This window comes from Mugil cephalus, chromosome 2 (assembly GCF_022458985.1).
Source record: "Mugil cephalus isolate CIBA_MC_2020 chromosome 2, CIBA_Mcephalus_1.1, whole genome shotgun sequence".
Classification (NCBI taxonomy): Eukaryota; Metazoa; Chordata; class Actinopteri; order Mugiliformes; family Mugilidae; genus Mugil; species Mugil cephalus.
In genome coordinates, this window is record NC_061771.1 from 25,657,591 (window position 1) to 25,677,913 (window position 20,323).

Consider the following 20,323-nt stretch of genomic DNA (forward strand, 5'->3'; position numbering starts at 1 on the left):
AGTCACTTTATATTTTGTGGGTGTAGTGAAGTTTTATATCTGGTGTCTTTGTCCTTTTCTTGGAAGACCTGCTTTATTTCAATAAGACAATGCCAAAACACATACCGCATGCCGTCTTCGACTTGTAGTAAAACAGTCAGTCAGTAGTCAAGCCCCATTGCAAAAATTGAACCCAGAGAACAGCGTGGTGGTTATCACTGCTCTGGGTTTGAGCTCCTGTGTTTGCATGAGTTCTCCTGTGTTTGCATGTTCTCCCATTGTACTGGATGGGTTCTCTCCAGGTACTCCGGTTTCCTCCCAGCATCCGAAGACATGCTTGTTAAGGTTAATTGGTTCATTGTGAGTGTGAGTGGTTGTCCTTCTGTGTGTTAGCTGCCGATTTGTCCAGATTGTACCCCACCTCTCGCCCAATGGCAGAATGAATGAATATGACAAAGGAAAGGACAACATTTCACCTTTAGGACTTAAACAAAACCATGTTAAAACAAGCTCCTGATTTTTAAGATCATTTGTAAAACATTCCTGTCGCCTCTGTTGGAAACATGGACTGGTGCCAAACATGGTCGAAACATGAACACTGGACTTCTTTTTGTTATCTTATTCTCCTGTTCTTATTTTAATGTACTGCTCTTCGCCCTCCTAATTGCCCTTTTGGGGATTAATAAAGATTTTTTCTAAATCTGATTCTGATTTTCTGGCCCAACTTTTTGAGACATTTTAAGTTTGACTTTTAAAGAAACATCAATAGAGGTGCTGAAGGTGGTGATAAGGAACCGATTTATTTACTCTTATTTACTCTTCGTCATCACTAAGTCATTTTAGTGTGAGAATAAAAACCTGGATTTATTCAGCTATTAACGTTGTCATGGATATGAATGAGCTATATTCCCTCAAACCAGAAACTCACTTATTTTGCATTTACATGAAAATCTATGATATATGAACTATTCCAATTTTTAATCTTTAAATCTCTTTTGGTGATTGTATCACTTGTAATTTGAATTGTAAACATCCAGGGACATTGTGGAGGAGGTCAATTACCAGATAATGTACAGTTCTACTCCAATTTAATAGTGATGGCAAATAAACTTCCTGAACAATAAGACAGTAAAAAACAAAACAAAACGAAAAAAAAACTGAAGACAAGTGATGATGAATTTCAATTAAATGTGTTTTTTTCTTGTGTGGTATACCTGCCTTTTAGCACGAATTGATTTGAAGGTAAAAAAAAAATAATAAACAGTTTTCTATAACATCTTTTATTTAAAAGGATTTACAACACAAACTGGCACCACTTAATTTAAATGGCACCTTTTTTTTCTTTTTTATCCTCAGTTCTTCTGCACAACTCGCATTTTGTACATACATACACACAAAATGTGTTTTTTCCAAAAATAAATCCATGCACCATCGGTAAGATAAGAGAACAGGCGGATGAAAAAGAACAAAAGGAGAATTGCTGTGACAGTTCGGTTTGTTTGTGATCCTTGGGTGTGTTGAGGACGTATATGAGATGTATACGAGAAAAGATTAAGCCCATTAACACAGTTTAGTCTCCTTTCTCGATGTGAAACATGTTGGAGGGAAAACCAGTGGAAAGAAAAAATGCACAGCAAATAAAAGCTTGTAGAGATTTTTGTGTTGTAGCTCCCTTTAATTTGATCAGTGGTTTATGTTTAGCTTATTAGACACTATATACGAGTTCTTCAGCTCTCGAGTTAATGAACATGGCATACGGCTCCTGTCTCGGGGTTTGGTCTGTAGACTCTAAACTGAACCATATAGAAATATCTGTATGAATCACTGGTGTAGTATTTACTGTACAAAAACATATAGTTTTTTCTCTGCGTCACATTGAAGTTAGTCACAACTTGCTCCTTCTTAGTACAAAGAGATTATGTGCTTCTGAATGTAGAGATTTTAAATACGTTCTTCCTCGGCTTTTGATGATTTTTTATTTTTCTTTGCATTGAAGCGATGAAGATATTTGATAAATGCTTTTTGTTTAAGAGGCTTAATCAGCTTTTGAAGTGTTTTGCCATCGCCCATAGATATTTCCCATCAAACAGAGGTCAAAAAAGTAGCATGTTAAAACCCTGACAACTCAGACTTCTTCTCTCTTGGCTTCTCAAACTCAATCTAGTAAAACTGCAACGCAAGCTCTTTAGAGAACGGTATTTGTGTCAGTGTTACTGGCTGTGTTTACACGGGCACTACTTACAAGCCAAAACCACAACGCAAAATACCTCATGCGACCTCCTCAGGCAGAACAGAACTGGCCCGAGAGGAAGGAAATCAAACACTTCAATTGTTTCTCTTCCAATGTTGTTAATAAAATCGGGAAATTAATGTGTTTTTCCTTCTCTGTGGAGCGTCGAGTCTCCTGAAACTATAACTATGTGACCAAGGCTTTTTACCGGTGATTGTTTTATTTAGTGCCCATGTAAAAAGTTAAGTTGAGCCCTTTTTTTTTCTACCTGTGCTACGTGTGCCACCCCCAGACGTAAGAGATCACAATGATGCAGAATGAGGAAAGGAAGAGGAGGAAAAGGAAAAGAGCAACAGATAAAAAATAAAATAAAATAAAATAATAATAATAATAATGAAAATGCTGAGGCGTGAGACAGGAAAAGGAAAAGTGACTGATATGCCCCTGCTGGAACAAGGCAAACAACCCCCAGAAGAAAATATCTGTACTATGATAGGAAAGCTTATGTGTATCTATGGATTGTAAATGCACCGGAACTCAAACCAAGAAAAAAAAAAAAACCTTAAACTGACTTCAAGTGGAATAAAAGTAAATTGTCTTATATTGTTAAAGAAAATGTCAAAACTGGCCTGTCTTTGTACAAACAGCAGAGGGTCACACAGTCACCTTTCCTACCTGTAGGAGGATGGCGACGGACTGACGAGGAGGTTGTGGTTTTAGGCCGTGCCTGCCGCTCCCGCTGGCATCGGCGTCGACATGGTGGCGGCGTTCAGGCCTTTCCCTCGATGTCTCTGGCCGCCTCTCCTGCGACCTCCTCCTCCGCCCGACTTGAGCTGCGGACGGACAACAACACCATGTAAGATATTTTAAAAGACGGCAGGCGACGCTGGCTGGTATTTCTTATCCAAGCTCTCAACTAAAAAGGTTAAGGGGATGAAGACAGGGTTTAAGTTTTGCACGGAGGAAAGGAAGGAAGGAATGAAACAGAATTAAAAAGAATTAAAAAACCGTAGCACTTCAGGGTTTACCCAAGGATTGTTTGCAATTGTGGGTAATAAAACTGATATAATTTCCCCACTCATTTAACTAGCTTTCTTTTTCCCCGCCAGGTTGCAGTTACACATAATTCCAAGTATGATCATTTCATCCAGCAGACGCGATCTTCATTTAATTTTTGGTGAAACACCTCCACTCTAATGCACTGCAGAAAACCCTGGCAGACTCTCTGCAATATCCTAATATCTTTGAAAGAACAAACCAAAATACTGGGTTAAGTCTTTTAGTGTTGGAAAAACACAAAATCGGTAGTAGGAGTTCAAATTAAGGTTATTGTGAATTCTTAAAGGACAATCAGGAGGTAACTATTATTTCTGTTAAAACTCAACTCAACATTCAAAAACCACTGGGCTCCAGTCCAGCAGATGACATATAAACATGTTATTCCTAAAAGAAACTGACCAGCAGGTGTAACTGTGTGAAACTGTGAACACACATCGATCAGACATAACATTATGACCACCTTCCTAATATTGTGTAGGTCCCTTGTGTAGGGGTGGACATCTATAAGATTTCATTGACACCGATTCTTTATTGATTCCCCTATCAACTCGTCCTCTGAATTTTTGGTCTACAGCAATTTTACTGAGTTTAAACAAGAGATAAGAGCTTGTGTAAGTATATAATTTTTCAGTGGATCCTCACTAGCACTGCTCTGCTGAGACTTAGCGATAGCTGCACTCGATGACGGGAGATTGTCGAACACAGGGCTCTCCCTGTATTTAATATTTAATTTTGTCATTGACAAAATGCTTCAGCATGTTGGTGGTGTTGCTGCCTTTGCTTGTAATTAAATTGCACGATGGTGAAGTGAAGCCACACTTTGGACTATTTCAGTTTCTCTGCCATCGTGTCTTCCTTGTCGTCACGTGATGTGAAGGATGTGCTTCAATGTTAAGATTCTTCTATTCTTTCGTTTTATGGCTCTTGGCAAACACCTTTTAGGTGCATTACCGCCACCATCTGGATCGGGGCGTAAAGGTACGTCACAAAAAGAATCGATAAGGGGAATCGATAAGCAAGCTAATGATATCGATGAAGGGGGGTGGGGGTAGTCTGGTCTGGTCTAGGTGGGTGGTTCGTGTCTAAGTTAACACCCACACGAATGGTGGGTACAAAAGTTTCCCAGCACCAAATTGGAATCATCACAAGATGGTCGACGCTATTCACTTCTCCTGTCAGTGGTCATAATGTTGTGGCTGATCGGTGTAAACTTGAACTGTACTGAAGAGAAGTAGTATGCATGCTCAGGAAACATCTGCCTAGAAAGTGGACAAAACAACAACCAGGGGATTAAAAAAAAAAACATCCAAGCTCAAGGAGATGCCAGCACCGATCCATGGAAGCCTCTTTACCTTGTTTTCTTTGTTGCCATCTTTACAGAGAGCCTCCTCCTCTGCCACTGTCTGACGCAGCATGCCAAGACAGGGAGAGAAGGAAGGAGACAATAGCAGGAAAGCAAAGCGTTAAACTTGAACGAAGAGCAAAAGAACCAGATCGGGAGAACAGGATAAGATGGAAGACACAGACAGAAATGGAAGGTGATTTGGAAGAAAGAGGTGAAACTAGGTGGTTGAACGGTAGTCGAAGGCAGAAAGAAAGGGTCTAAAGACAATTCTAAACGGCAACTTTAACATTTTACATGCACAAATGACACAAAACGAAGCAGAATGACAAATAAACAATACTCATCAAATCTATTCAATAATGTACTTTCAGTATAAATGTGAAGGTATAAGGTTAGTTCAGTTACAATGTAAATGCTGGGCTCTGATTTACTCACTGGTAGCTGTGCTGCTGTAGGACTAGACGGTCGTGCCGCTGATCCGGCCTCTTCATTGGGGTCTTTAAATGTTTTCTTGGCCTGAGTCTTTGACTGCTGGGCCTTAGCTGCCTGGGTCATCACTGACTGGAGAAGCTGGAATTACAAACCCAGTCCAGTACATTAAAACACGCATTAAACGACATCTAATACGACGCTATAGTAAAAACTAACAGCAAGCTCCAGTACCTTGGTGATGGTGCCTACAGCTTTGGTGCGTCCTTCCCTGAACACCAGCTTCTGGTCGCAGTGCAGGTACTCGGGGGTCTTGATGAAGCGAAAGTGGACCGTGGCCTTGTCTCCCGTCCTCAGACAGTCTTTGTTCATTGTCAGGATTGTGGCTGTTTGCCTGATGCTGCCACAGTGGACTAATGAAATGGAAGAAGAGTGACCGCGTTACTGTTAGTGGGACTTTTGTTTCATGGTGATAATATAGTTTTAAGAACAAGAAAGTACAACTGCACACAAAATGTAGTAAAAATTTTGACTGGTCATATCAAAAGGCCACAACACAAGCAAAGAGTCGGCTGGTGGACAGTTGGAAGGAAATGTGATCGTAGTTTTTACAGTAGATTAGTTGAATCGGTGGAGGATCACACCAGAAGAACCAGAAGAGATATCTCTGACAGCTTTTAGTCAAAGTGCTGAAGGTCCTTCAGATCTTATCTGAACATTACAGTAAGTCCAAAAATGTTAGAGTAAGGCAACTGGACTTGTAGATGTTTCTTGAAGACGTTAAATCAGAGTAATTTCTTCAGTTATAAAAGGACTGGTGGGGAATTGGGATTTAAACAGGAACATCTGTGGGAGCTACCCATTAGAAACTTGCTTAACTAGTGTCTGTGTGACACAAATATATTCACAACGGCATTATCCTTTGGAATGAAACAAACTTTTCTAATTGCCCTTCAGGGATAAATAAAGTTTTTTTCTGATTATGATTCTGATTTAACTGAACATCATTCAGGAAATGCCAGATCTGTACTAGAGGTCGGAGCTCTTACTTTCTTCAGATCTAGTCCTAGCTCTTACGGTTTCCCTTTTGAACAACGTCGAACAACTTCTGGAACCTGCTGTCATGGAGAGTTACTATGTTCAAGTAAAGAGCAAATATCTGATCCAGACGTGGACCATGTCAGGTGTGGACGAAGTCGAAATTCATTGTCCTTTTTGTGAGTCCAAGCCTAAAGACTGCAAAAGACATATAAACTAGGGATATATCAGTGTTAGATGTATTAGATTGTGAGCCGTCACTAACCCATGGCCTGGTATCTCGGCGATATTGTGGTTGGATGGTGTAGCACCAAAATCTCAGCCTCAAATTCCCAAGTGGCTTGTGGCATCAGCTTCGGGGAAACCATCACCATTCCTTTCCTTATGGAAGATCGTTTGATCTGAGACAGAAAAACAACAGGAGCAAAAAGGGGGAAAAAAAAAATAAAAAAATGAAGCTTGGGGAATAGTAAAAACAAAACAGAGCTGGTGCCAGAACACTACCTGCTCCGACTCGTTGGGATTTGCATGTATTATAGGACTGATTATAAAGTTGGGAAGCTAATTCACATGCATATTACATCCAAAAAGTTTCTGAATAATTAACATTTTGACGAGCATTCAAAACTTTGCGTCAAGTTGCCTTATTCGCTGGATGTGCAACAGATTCAAGGGACGACATTACTCTACACAGGTGGACGCTCACAGACCTTTTTGAGGGCGAAGGATGCCGTCTGCCCCCCGTGAACCTCCTTGACAGGCATCCTCTTACGGTGGATGGACTTGACGGTGATGGGCATGAAGGTGCCGAGTGGGTCTGGGCCTAAGAGCAACGTGTCGTTGAGCCGTATCAACCCACGTAATGTAGTGCCTGAAACTACTGTGCCCACACCCTGGCATGAGAAGAACAACATAAGGTCATGTTAGATCGGTTTTATTGTCCATAGAGGCAGTGTCCTCATTAGTAGTCCTGAGAGTGTACTCAAGACACTCAACAACCTTCCAACAAATTATGTATTTTTTTAATATTTTCTATATAAATGTAAATAGTTCAATATATGGAGCTCTTTTCATATTTGGTAAGTACTACCTCCCTGTATCCATTTTTCAATGCTATGGCAACTGTCTACTTTTAATATTGTTTTGTATTCTGCTCTGCAGTGGCGGCCTAGCTGTGCAAAACAGAAAGACTGTCAGTGTTGAGTCTCTACAGCCACATGCACATTTATATACGCAGGCTTTTGACAGTGAGTGCACATGCACAGATCACTTAGTTTCCATTTTTTGACAACAGACACACCGACAGCTTGCATCAAGGCTGTTACACACTCAGCGAGAAGACAAAACTTTGTCCTTGTTCTCATGGCGAGGTCAGTTGTACTCCAGGAGAAATGCCAGACTCTGGGGGAGTCCTCACAGGGGCCTCCCACTGAAGCATACGTCACCCGCGTTAAGCGTAATTTAAGCTTCTGCACTAAAGTGTTGCAGAGGCTTTGTCATTAACACCATCGCCGACAGTACGCAGACCTCAGGGCGTCGCTGACATGCACCTCCCTAGAAATCTAACTACTCGCCGTGGTGATGCAGAGTGCAAGAGCTGTGACTGGTTGCGGTTGGTAGTCGCATGTTTCTGCTTTAGTGTCTCCGGCTTCTTCTCCATCTCTGCAATTTTTCGAACTGATTGAATTGGATCAACACAGAATCGGAATGGGTAACTGTATAAGGTGTGTTCGGCGAAATTTCGGCAGAATTCATCCAAAATTTTGGTGAAAGATTCAGCCGCCATTGTTTAAAGTGAAACAGGAAATAGAAACAAAAATTGACCCGACTGGCAAAAAAAAAAGCACAGCAGCATCAAGCTTTTGGGCGGTGTTCTTACATAGCGAGCCAGACTGATGAGCACACAAGTATAAATGTCTCATGCCGGCAGAGGGTCCATGCGTTAGGTCGTTGCTTAGCCCTGCTCAGAAGCATATTTACAACTTTAAGCATTATTGGAATGTGGGAGATGGATGGCGAGAGGCAGTTTCCTTATTATTTCAAAATATCGACCAGTTGTTTTGACTTTCATATTTGTTTCTATGTTACGAGGCTACTGGACTCCAGATTTCCCTCAGCATAAATAAATTACGTATGTATGTATGTACGTATGTATGTGCACTGATCTCTACTAACAGAGATCAATGACCGAATAGTTGCTGGACACCACACGAGAAAAAAAGTTCTACCCAGTTGATGTGTCGAAAACAAGCTGCAAGTATTCGCAAACGAGGGCTGCTTCTCGCTGAGTATGTACCAACCTTTAAGCGACTACTGTTTCCCAACTCTGGGGTTGAGTTGAACATCTGGACCTTTGTCAACTCTTCTGCAGCTTCTTATGGCAAACATGTTCAGCTGTTAAATGTTAAAATGCTAAATGAAAACTATCCAACATCTGTGTTGGATCCGGTTTCTTACCGGTACAGAGTATGTGTCATCAATTTGGAACTCTGCAGGCTCGTCATTGCTGTAGCTGGTCCTCGGGGAGAGGAGGTTCAAGAACATCTTCAGCAGGTCCATGTTCTCCCCTGTCACATTTGAGATCTGGAAAATTGGACACATCCTAAAAGAAAAGAAGGAAGGTGGTTTAAAAAATCCCCTCCAATCTGTTTCAGCAACACTGTAATTTATACAAAAAAACATTTAAGTGTCAAAGGCCAATAAATAAATTACATGTTGGAACTTCTAGCCAGGGAGTCAGCAAATATGTACCTAAATGGGCTTCGGCAAGACTTTTAAGCTCTAAGCGCTCGAGGGAAGCTGCTTCTTAAGCCAACACATCTGACCTCCCAGTGGGTGGAAAGTCAGACTCCCTAGAGGGATTAGTAAATCAGCTCATGAATATTTACACAAAAGAGACTTAACACTTGATATCTCGAGCAAACTGAAGGTGCAGGAGGAAAAAATGCATATAGATGCCTTTCCCATAAGCCTGAAATACAAACTGCACCACCTACGCATAGGTGATATCGTAGCATTAAAGTATACTATCGTATTAGAAGTTATCAACAGCATTAAAAATGTGCTCCTTTTTCTATTAACATTCAATCTCTCCTTCTCCCCAGTATTTATTCCCCAGTCGACCTACCTCAATAGGCACATTTGAACATCATCACAGTACCAATTACATTCATTTCCGTGCTATTGTGTGCTTTTATTGTATATATTGTATTTTATTGTGTATAGCTGCTAGACTAATCCATCATCGTGATTAATCTGATCGCAACTAACCCATCTGCAGTGGAGAATGACAAGACTAACCAAGAAATATCTCGCCCCTCCTGCAACCACTGTTCAGTAACAGCACAACATTAATGTGGATAAATGTTTGTTTGAAGAAAGAGACAAAGGTGTTAAGTTGCTTTGGTGAAACTGGTAAAAGTATTAAAGGTGATATATTCCCTTCTTTCTCAAGTCTGTTTGCTCATGCAAAATTGAAACATAGATTAAAAACAAACGATATCCAATCGCGATTAATCGCAATTAATCCACAGCAACCCTGTGATTAATTGAGTTTAGTAATAGTTTGACAGCACTGCTTTTTTTACTTTACAGAGACAGAAATAAATACATGCTGCTGTGAACATCCCCCTCTTTTTTGTTGAAGACTGTTTGATGTATTTTTTTGGTCTGTTTTATAATGTTCTTTTCAAATGTTTTTATGAGCCTGTTGAAGATGACTTTATAAAATAAAGTCCATTCATCCATATGCTGCTACAGTTTCTATTTTTATTGCTCCCGATCCAAAGAGCTGCTAAACTGTATTTTGGAGTTTTTCGCCGAACAATGACAATAAAAACATATTATCTTGTCTTATCTTAAGCTCTAGCAGTGTGATTTACTGTAGTGCACAACACATGTCAAACATAAGTCAATCATGATACAGACAATTGGAGACTGGAGGAACATGCAAGTAACTGAGTGGGGAAATATGGCAACCCTGTCAGGAATAATACCTGGTTCTAATCTGATGATGCAATTATGTCAACGGATGTGGACATACCTGTGTGCGCTAATGTTGTGGGTAGTTAAATTAAAATATTAGATTTCAGGGGATTTAAATGAGTTACTAGCACAGCAGTGAATGAAAGGTGACCATGAAAGGTGGACATAATGTCATGCCAGATTTGTGTATGTCTGGCCGAGTAACAGAATTTCACTTATCAGTCAAAATACGATTCATTTTGATGTCAGTGCGCGCTTCTACATGTAATATGCTACGAGATGACACTGTAATACTCCAATGAGGCTTTTAAGTCGTAATGAGCCTTTTAAGTCGTATTAACTGACCTTCATTTGAAACTATTTAATAGAACCTTTCAGAAAGTTTAATTCAATGTATAATAACTGCAATAATTGTTTCTAGTCCCATTGATCCATCCACATCGTTAGTTGGTTTCAGTCAAATTCAGTTTAATAAAATCATGAGCTAATATGAAGAAGCTACACTGTGTTGTTTTGTGTGTTTTAATGAATAAGCTACGATTAGACATTCGTTTTGCATCATGTTTTCTGGACCAAGTAAAAATTAGGCAATTTATCATAAATGACTGTGTAGCCGTTGTGTTAAATTGTGGGTCCTGTTGCAGAACTTGCATTAATGGATTGGGGCGGGTCTGAATTTGACTCGGAAGGTCAGTTATGGTACTGAGCTTTGTGGTGGGCGGATACAAATAAATAAAACTCAGGAAACACTTTTATTTATTTATTTATTTTTTAATTGGAGTACCGTTTAATCTGTTTATAACACATCTGTTTTTTGAATCGTCTTTCTCTTTCTTTGCCCAAATAGAAAAAAACAAACCAGGCTGACACAGACTTCCTATCTCCCCTTTCTCCCCCATATCCACCTCTTCCTTGGACTCACCTCTCAGAGCTGAAGTTGGAGGCTGTGACGATGACGTCGTCCTTGTTCTGCACCAGCACTGGGATTTTCCTGCAGCCCGGTGACTTTAATAACCGTTGTAATAATTTTAGCGTTTCTGCAGAAAAACAAATAAACACACACGCACGCGTGATGAGTGTTTCTCAGAACCAAAACAACAGATGTCACACAGTCTGGTAACACACGGAACAACATAACAGACATGTGGGTGTCGTAATGAGGTGAATTCATGGAGTAGAGACAAGCTTTTTATTAGGAACTACATGCATGTTAAAATATTTTTACTTGTATTTTACCAAGGCGAATTGTCTCAATTACACCAGTTTTGTTTATTTTTTTTAACATCTACCATTTTTTTATATGGATTCCCAGCAGCTGTGGTGGCATCATTCATTTCCTATGTCTATGGTAAATGATGAGGATCATAAATCTTAACTTAACGTCATTAATGCACAGCCAAGTAGAGGATAGAAAGAATTAGTTTAACAACACAATGGTGCATATGTTGTGACTGTGTTACATTATCCTCATTGATTTCTCGCTGTCTGTGCAGTCTGGACGTATGGGAACTTTAAGAGTAACTTACGATGCCCTGGCATGGTACAGATATTGGTTCGATTGCACACCAATACGTCTCAAACATAGCAGTAGGTCCAGCATAACATTACTGTTCTAATATTTTGTAGGTCTCTTTGTGACTCGTCCTATAGTTTAAGTGGAGGTGCCTCTGTGGTAGAGCTGGATGACTGATTGAATTTTGATCACGATTTCAATTTCGGCTTCTCATGATCATAAAAATCGTGTAATCGAAGAAAAACTTTTAATGTGCCGCGCGGCACATATGCAAGTTCCTGCGCTGTAAAAGGCACCTCTGTTGCGTGCAGCTGCAGGAAGCGTGTGACATGTGTGGATCAATTGTGGAACGAGCGACTGACAACATGGCAGAAAAACAGCCTGAGCTTTTAGTTGAAAAGAAAGGTAGGACAACTTCAGTCATTTTGTCGGACGTGGAGCAGAAGGAGATTGTTTGTCACGCCGTCCTGTCTGCACCCCAAAGCAACACAGCAAATGTATTTAACCATTTAAAGTTCTGCCATAAAGTGATCTATGACAAAGTATTGAAGGAGCACAACACCCAAAAAAAGCACGTCAACTTCAGCCACCGCCACCACAACACAGTCCTCCATTGAGGACACTCTTTACAAAGCCACTCCATATCCCACCGGCTCCCCGGAGATAACAGAGGCTGTGACATTTATGCTATAAAAAGTAAAAGTATTTAAAGTTGAGTTTTGGTGGTTCGATAAACAGTTTTTTTTATTTGAATAATCATCTTTATTATTCTTTTCCTTCTCATTAAGTAACTTCCACATGAATGAGAGGTCCAAACGTTTCACAGCAGAACAATGAATTGTCACAAGCTGGTTCAATGTTATTTACTTCACCTGTCAGTGGTCATAATGTTATGACTGACTGGTGTCACAAAAGCCCACAGCACGGCAGGTTTTTATCACTACAGTCTGTGGGACAGCCTGCCTGAAGATCTGAGGGCTGCAGAGTGTGTTGATATTTTTACAAACAAACTCAAGACCTACTTTGTCGGTTTGGCTTTTAATTGAATCTTATCTGTTTGTTTACTGACCATTTAAAAATGTAATCTCCGTTGCTGCTTTTTTTTTGTGTGTTATGAACCTAATTTCATCACTTTCTCTCTTGTTTAGCTTTTGGCATTTTGTTTTTTTTTAAGTCTGATTTTTTCACTTTGTTCTCTTATGGTTTGGTAGTTGGCATTTTTTATTCCGATATTAGTGGAATTTTATAATTTTTTTTCTTGTAGCATTTTTATTATTTTTATGTCTGATTTTTCACTTGTGCTCTTATGTGTTTGTCTACTAATTTGGAGTTTTTATTTATTGGCTAATTTAACCTCACTGCTGTTGGTTCTATCCAGCCTCTGGTGTTTTTCCTCACTTACGATAGTGTTTCCACAGTTCTTGCTCCTGTTTTAATGAATACTCTTGTTGTGATGAATGCTGTGTGTGTGTTGCGGAAGGGGTGAGGCGTTGGGGGATGCAGGTGGGATTTTTGTGTGATGAGTTTGTATGAAAAGTGCTATACAAATAAAGTGTGGTTGATCTGGGTTTTCACCTTGCAGGATGTTGGCCGGACACATGTCTATCTTCGTGACCACTACAAACACCGGTACATTTAGGGCCAGAGCCAGACCCAGGTGCTCCTTCGTCATGCCGACGATGCCAGCGTTACTGCCAACCTGGGATTACAGGAGGAAAACGAGATCCACTTGAGTTAAATATGAACACAAATGAAACACAACCACACACACACACACACGGCTCTCTCACCATGAGCATGCAGAAATCGGGCAGGTGTCCCGTCATGCCGAACACGGTGGTCTTGAGATACTTCTCGTGGCCGGCCAGATCGATAAAGGTGATGACTTTTGAGGATTTCTCACAGATCTTGGTCCAGTCGAGTCCCCCGCCGTGGCTGTCTGGCTTGTTCACAACCTGCAGAAACAAAAGGTGGACGGAGAATAGATGACGTGAGAGGAATAAAAAACTGAATAGAGAAGAAAAAAGGAAAAAAAAAAATCCTAGATAAACCCTCTTCTCAATTCCTGCATTAAACGAGCCCATTCGGATTCGCTCACCTGTCCTTCCTGGTCAAAGCCGAGGATGTCGTTGCCCACGCTGTCCTGCCTTCACGTTGTGCTGAAGAGCTTCGGAGGAAGTCTGCGTTGCCAGCTCACCGTGGTCCCTCCAGCAGGTGCTCTTTCATGTCCAACGTTCCGCGAGCGACGCCTCCCTAAGCCCAAGGACGTGGGAAACGCAGACGGGTGCTTTTTAGCGTCCCGTTCCCTCTGTATTCTGGCTACCTGAAGGAGGAGGTGGGAGAGAGTAAAAAAAAATATGAAATTGAAAGTTGCTGGAAGTGAACACATAGCCTGAGAAAAACTGAGACTTAAATCAAATCAAACGTGAAATAACTTTCAACGCGCTAAATCAAAGGGAGCGCAAATGAAATCTAAATGACACAAAGCATCAGACGGAGAGGACACGTCGGAGTAAAATACAGCCGTTAGGAGGGCCAGAAACAACAAGGGGCTGCGCTGTAATAAAGCACGCACCGTCGCCGTCACAAACAAGAATCAATCAATTTCATTTTTACCGCTATTACGTAAACATATTTTGAGATAATATACGCGATTTATCATAACCCGGCAGGATGCAGCCTGACACAGGCACGCACACAAAAATGGTTTAGGAACAACTTAAAAAAACATGAAGAAACCTGGCCTCCATGTTCACTAGATCCCAAACTGATCAAGTATCAGTGGGATGATCCACACTGGCCCCTCTCCCCCAACACAGGGGGCCCGTGTCCACTCTCTGATGAGTCACATCTGTTTTGGAGGCAAAATGTTAGGCGGGTGGTCATAATGTTATGGCTGATCTGTGTATATACAAGTTATTTCCAGCAACTTTTAAGAGGATTTGGTTAGCTAATGGTTATGTGATACTAAGTGTAGATTCATGGAGATAAATCTCCAATAAAAGTGTTTGCAGAACTTCGTTTTATTGCTTACTCTATGCAGCTGTATAACCGCTCATCTGTTTTATAAGCTACTATGACCAAGCACTTTCCCTTGTGTATCATTAAAGTCTAAGTTTGTCTAATTTTTGATTCATTGCATGGACAACGTTATAAAAAGAGCCTGTCGGCACTGCAGCAGCCTCGGTAGCGGTTTGGGTTGTGTCTGGTGCAACATGGCACCGCGTGGTGAAGATCTGCCTGGACATTAACGCGTAACCAGACTGTGAGACTTTGGGAGGATGGGAGACGGTGCAGCAGCATCTGCAGGCAGCTGAACGTGAGCCCAAACACAGCCGGAGCAGTGGCTGTCTGTCAAAAACCACGCTACGCACAATTTGCCATTTATACAGCCTTTTTGTTGCATTGGACTGTACACGATACAGCCTCTACAGGTGGAGGAGTGTGAGAAAAATGCCAGCGCTCACGTTTAAGCCAAAGAACGCGGATGAATATCAGGATTCTTTCGTCAGAATAAACCCAAATATGTTTGGTTGTGATGTGATCCAGGATGTCTGATGTGAATCTGTCGTGAATTGTGAAACAGGTGTGTGGGAGTCTGCTGAGTTACATTAGATGCCACAATGAATACTATGAGACGACTCTCTCTCTCTCTATATATATATATATATATATATATCCTACTATAGAAGAAGCTTGGTATGAAAGGATTTGTCCCACGTGATCCCAAAAGAGTTTAAAAGCAGAAAAAGTGAAAACTACATAAGTATGGGTCCTTAATATCCAGAGACCTTGCGTCCTCATATGTGGCAGCTTATTCTGCTTCATTTAAATTTCTTGTCCTCATAAGTGGACGCTTAAGTCTGCCACCTAGTGTGACCAAAGGGTCAACAAACTAGTCGGGATAAAAACACAATGCCGAGCCGATTCATTCCGCAGCCGATCACGGGACAAAAATGGACAAGGAGCAAAACCTCATCAAATTTAATGATTGAAACCTGTTTATTTATGATTATTAACTTTTCTAGTTTGATATGAGTCGTAAATTTAACAGATTATATCATTAGTCTACAATGTTACTAATTAGGACTTAGGACGTTGAGATTTCATGGTTTGTAATCCTGTTTTTGCTCAGCAATGTTTAGGACTTGAAATAACTAGTTTGATAATTTGCTGCACACTGGTGACTTTATTGTTTTACATAATGATATAAGCCCTGTGTCCACATATGAGGACATTTTTTTTGTTAATAAAAATATTTCTTGTTCAAAGGTGATGCTTAATTTTTATACATTTTAGGTCCTACTAATCCCAAATACCACGGAGAAATTAAAAATGCATAGGAAACTGAAGCTCAGGTCTTTAATTACTCATTTAACTTTAATTCAAGAGAACACATAAGTGTATGTTAAAATGGACGGCAGAGCAACAATACTCTTACAGCAAGGAGTCTCTAGAACACGGGGCCCCAATACTTAGATTATTACCATTAGATTGTGGGTAAATGCCATTGGAAAAAATGTTGTAGACATTAGTCTGTCATTTATCTTGATCTTTCTTAAATATCACTTGTTGAAACATTCTGTTCAAATCTATTAGCCACAGTATTCGTGGGCTTTGGTTGAACAAAATGTAAAGGCTCTGTAATAAGCAAACCAGTTTAGTGGTGCTGAGGTGTTACTGAAAGGACGCTTTAGTTCGACAAAAGCAGAGCTGAGCAGCGTCAAGACAGAACAGGTGCAGAACTCTGATCGCAACCTTTAGCTGTGAGCCTCGCCCTCTGCGCACAGCCGTAAAAATCCCCATTTACTCAGCGCTCGTACGCACTCCACATTACCACACACGTTACCTGACCGTGCCACGCTCGCGGGGGGGCCATAAACACGAGATAATCAAGTAGGTAAAAGTACACGTCATTTTTTTTTTTTTCTGCTTCCCATACCTCACTTCCAAGAAATCCTGCTCGCCCACACGCCGGCGGATGAGGTAGTCTAGAATCTTTCCGCCATTGTCCGTCCGCTCTCTCAGCAGGATCAGGTCGGCCTCAATCTGCTCGCACAGCGACTGCACCGTGGCCACCGACGCCTCCATGTCCTTCTCATCCAGACCGTAGTCCCCTCCATCTGCACAGAGGGGACAAGGAAGGAAAGAAGGAAGTTAGGAAGGAAGGAAAATGACTCGAGGGGGATACAGAAAGACCAACATAACTTTAGACATCTCACATCTTGTGTTAAATGCATAAGTTTTCCTAGATTATCTGATGTATGCTGTAGCTTCATTGTCCAATGATAATAGAGGGTAGGGGAATATGTTTAATAGAGGGTAGGTACGTGACATCACAGGATGTTCAAGTCTCCATGGTTACGGCCACTAAGTGGCAAAATGTGACAGCTGAGCATGAAGATTAGTCGCATTAGTTTGAATCACAGGCTTTAATTGCGTTTAAATTGTAAAATTAATTTTTTAAAAAAAGGTGAAGAGCTGTTGTGTGATTGACTGAACTGATTGGAGAAGCAGTCAGATATATTTTTACAGATATCTGCCAAAGAAAAGAGAAGTAAATGGATCACTGTAAGAAAGAAGAAACAACTTGAATCCAGGCACAGAAACCTGGTGTTGCAGTTCACATTTAGTGTCAGGTAACATTAAGGTGTGACTCCTTAAAAAAAATACAGCATAAATTAAGTTCTTTGGTTAACTTCTTTGGTTACATTGTGGAGCACTGTCAGATAAGTATGTAGATGTTCTTGTTCTGGCGTAGCTACGGCCCACAGTAACTATTTCAGTTCCAACAATAAATAATAAAACAATAAACATAATATTTGTGACCACTCCTCGTCATCCTTTTAACGTCTAGTTCGGACGCTACAGTATTGTATGGCTAACGTTATGTCTCAGTAAAGCTCTTAGCGTCAGCATCTTTTATTTACCTACATTTATCATAACTGAAATGACCTAAAACTAACTTAAACCAACCGAAACTGAGGTTAGTTCACTTTTCAAAATCCACACTAGCTCATATAGATCATTGTCAAGTCCAATTGTCCTTAATTTGATCTGACAATGAGCATTTTCCCCCGGTCTCACTGTATTTACTGATACATTTTTACCACGTTGGCACCATGCCGCTCAGGGGGGCGTGGCCCCGGAGGAAGTGCCGTCAGTGCCTTCCCTCCATATATTATACGATGGGGTGTGACTGAGAGGACAAACTCCACACTGGAAGCCGACTTTGCATCGAGCCAAAGAACAGGTGGTGTACGCGAAAGAAGACAGTGGGTGTGAGCGCAATGACTGAATCGCAACCAGGCAGCTTCAGACAAAATCCAGTGCACAAACAGTACATTTTATGTATGTGTATATTCCCCAAGACACATATATGAAACATCTAGGCTGGTATAATTCACACTAAGCCTCCACATGCTCACTGTCACTTATCGTATTGTTTACTAGCTATAACTAGTGTAAAACCAACAGGCCAGGTCAACGGGCCAAACTACTGCTTGTCCGACATCCACGAATACAAAACCTACAGTATGTAAGTACTGAACAAGTGACAGTCCCTGTGCTGAGCGGGGATAAATGACACCCCTTTCACACATCGGCTCTGACCCCCCGTCCGCCCTCAAAAGGCCACATGGGTCAGACATGTTGCTGTAGCAGGCAAAAAAAAATGAAAAAAAAGAAAAAATAACCCCGGTTGCCGACAAAAGGCCCTCGCGTTTGTGTGTGGAGAGGAGGTTTCAGAGTGAAAACTGAACAAATGGCATTAGCTGCCTGGGAGGCACAGCTGTCAGGAGCGATGGCTCTGCTGCCACACAACGGTGGTGTCACTTTTACCGAAATGAACCAGAAGAAACGACAGCCGATACAGACATGAGAAAATATGAGCCACGGCCTTTTTTGTGTGTGTGTGTGTGTGTGTGAGAGAGAGAGAATGAACCAACAGATATTTTCTGGGAGTAAGATGAAGTTAAGTATTATACATTCACACCCCTTCCACGGCACAGAAGTAGATTTTTCATTTTCCTTTCAGATTTCTGTTTGTTCTAAGATCAACGTGCCTGCTGGAGTTTTAAAAGTCTTTGGTGCCATCTATGGGAACTGTTCACAAAATAACACCAGACGACAGAAAAGAGGACTTTCTTTAGCATCAGTTATGACCATGACATTTCATCTTAGTTACACAGTGTGTCTTCGTATCTACCTGGATTTTTTGTCTGTTTTCTTATCAATAAAGATATTCAGCTATTTCATTAAGCGCTTTATTTTATTAGCTTTCTTTTCCATCAACATTATGAAAAGTATTCAGTGGTTCTGTCTCGACGAGTTGCAGACAAAGTGCACTCTTTTCCCCCTCCAATGGATAAAGACGGCATTATTTAGCTACGTGTTGAGGAAGAGGTCGGACTAGTAAACGTTTGTGTCAAATCTTCTTAATCTAATGAAACTTTCAGACCACTGTGACACAGTCATAACAAAGAGGCTTCCCTTCTCATCACAGTACGGTGCAAACTGCACGCGTCTCGCAATAGATCATCCATCTAAGCATGCTCATGCAGAAGGGCAATTCATTTTAACCTGCACAACAACGTGCAATGAAACACCTTTCCAGACATCTGCTGCTTTTCAGTTCTGACCAGGTGTACGCCCAACTAAAGGCTTTCTTCTTCACGTCTTCATTCTTACCTGAGCCCATCCCCACCACAAAGATGGTCTCCCCGCAACCCTCATCTATCCGCTCCCTCAGGTGTCGTAGTAGCGAGTCGTACTGTTCTCCCGTTGGACTCACAAGGACCAGCTGAAAGGCGAGAAGAACACAGGGTTAAACTTAGTCTGTGTCTTGAAGTCGGTTGCTTTAACAAGGAACAGATTTTCTGTTTGAAAACTACACGCTCTGCAAACTTTTATTTCTGCTAACTGGGTCTTATGCATGAGGCTGCTCCTCTCACAAACATAAACCTAACTGATGAGCTTGCAGAGACAGTTCAGCTGACTACAGCCCATGTGGTAGTAGCCTGCCAGCTGGATGCAGCTACATACGTGTCACTTTCTGGCGTTTTGCACAGCCAGCATGGATGCAACTAGAGTCTTGCAACGCCTCTGCACGTTCACAGTCAGAGCAAATGTATGCACGGGGTGCAAGATACAGAAAAACTAAACGTTGCTAGGTACAATGTACAGTGAGGCCCACCTTGCTGCTTAAATCTAAATGACCCGCGGGCTCTCCGTTAGTGCACTCGCCGTCCTCGAAGCTCTCTCCGCCGGATGGATCCTCGTCACATCCCCGGTCCGGTGCAAACATACAAGCGGGCACTACGGACTCTGCGGCTGGTATTGAATTCGGTAGTTCCGTCGCCGTTAACGACGCCATTTTCTAGACGGACAGAACAGTGCAAAATAAGCAAAATAAATAAAAAATAAATAAACGAACGTGTTATTTACTAAGCTCCACCAGAAAGTTAGGGTTATTAGAGCCGGCTAGCTGGCTAAAAGCTAACTAAACATCGCTTTTATACTGTGTTCCACTCCAAACAATTTTAATACATCGCCACACACTAAAAATGCCACGTACATTTTTTTAAAAAAAGCAACTTTTCTACATCTACGTGATCAGCGGAGTCGGATTAGATGGTTAAATATCTTATGAAATAAGGCCGTACCAGAAGTTGTTACGGCTAGCTGAGGAGCTAGTTGTTTATTATAGTTGGCTTCGGTCTGTGAGTGTAAGCCACGCCCACGGTGA

At 41.2% G+C, this 20,323-nt stretch overlaps 1 protein-coding gene across 1 annotated transcript; it reads right to left on the bottom strand.

The window, feature by feature from the left end:
- Positions 1-1,243: 1,243 nt before the first annotated feature.
- On the bottom strand, positions 1,244-20,122 carry LOC125003461 (GTP-binding protein 1-like). The gene is made up of 14 exons (XM_047577415.1): positions 19,772-20,122; positions 19,267-19,378; positions 16,427-16,700; positions 13,676-13,724; positions 13,368-13,532; positions 13,153-13,276; positions 10,987-11,101; positions 8,538-8,682; positions 6,791-6,973; positions 6,346-6,481; positions 5,277-5,455; positions 5,049-5,183; positions 4,621-4,671; positions 1,244-3,042 (listed from the first exon to the last, which is right to left on the bottom strand). Exons 1-14 carry the CDS (start codon positions 19,949-19,951, stop codon positions 2,926-2,928), a joined length of 1,965 nt encoding a protein of 654 aa, XP_047433371.1. The 5' UTR covers positions 19,952-20,122; the 3' UTR covers positions 1,244-2,925.
- Between the last annotated feature and the right edge of the window lie 201 nt (positions 20,123-20,323).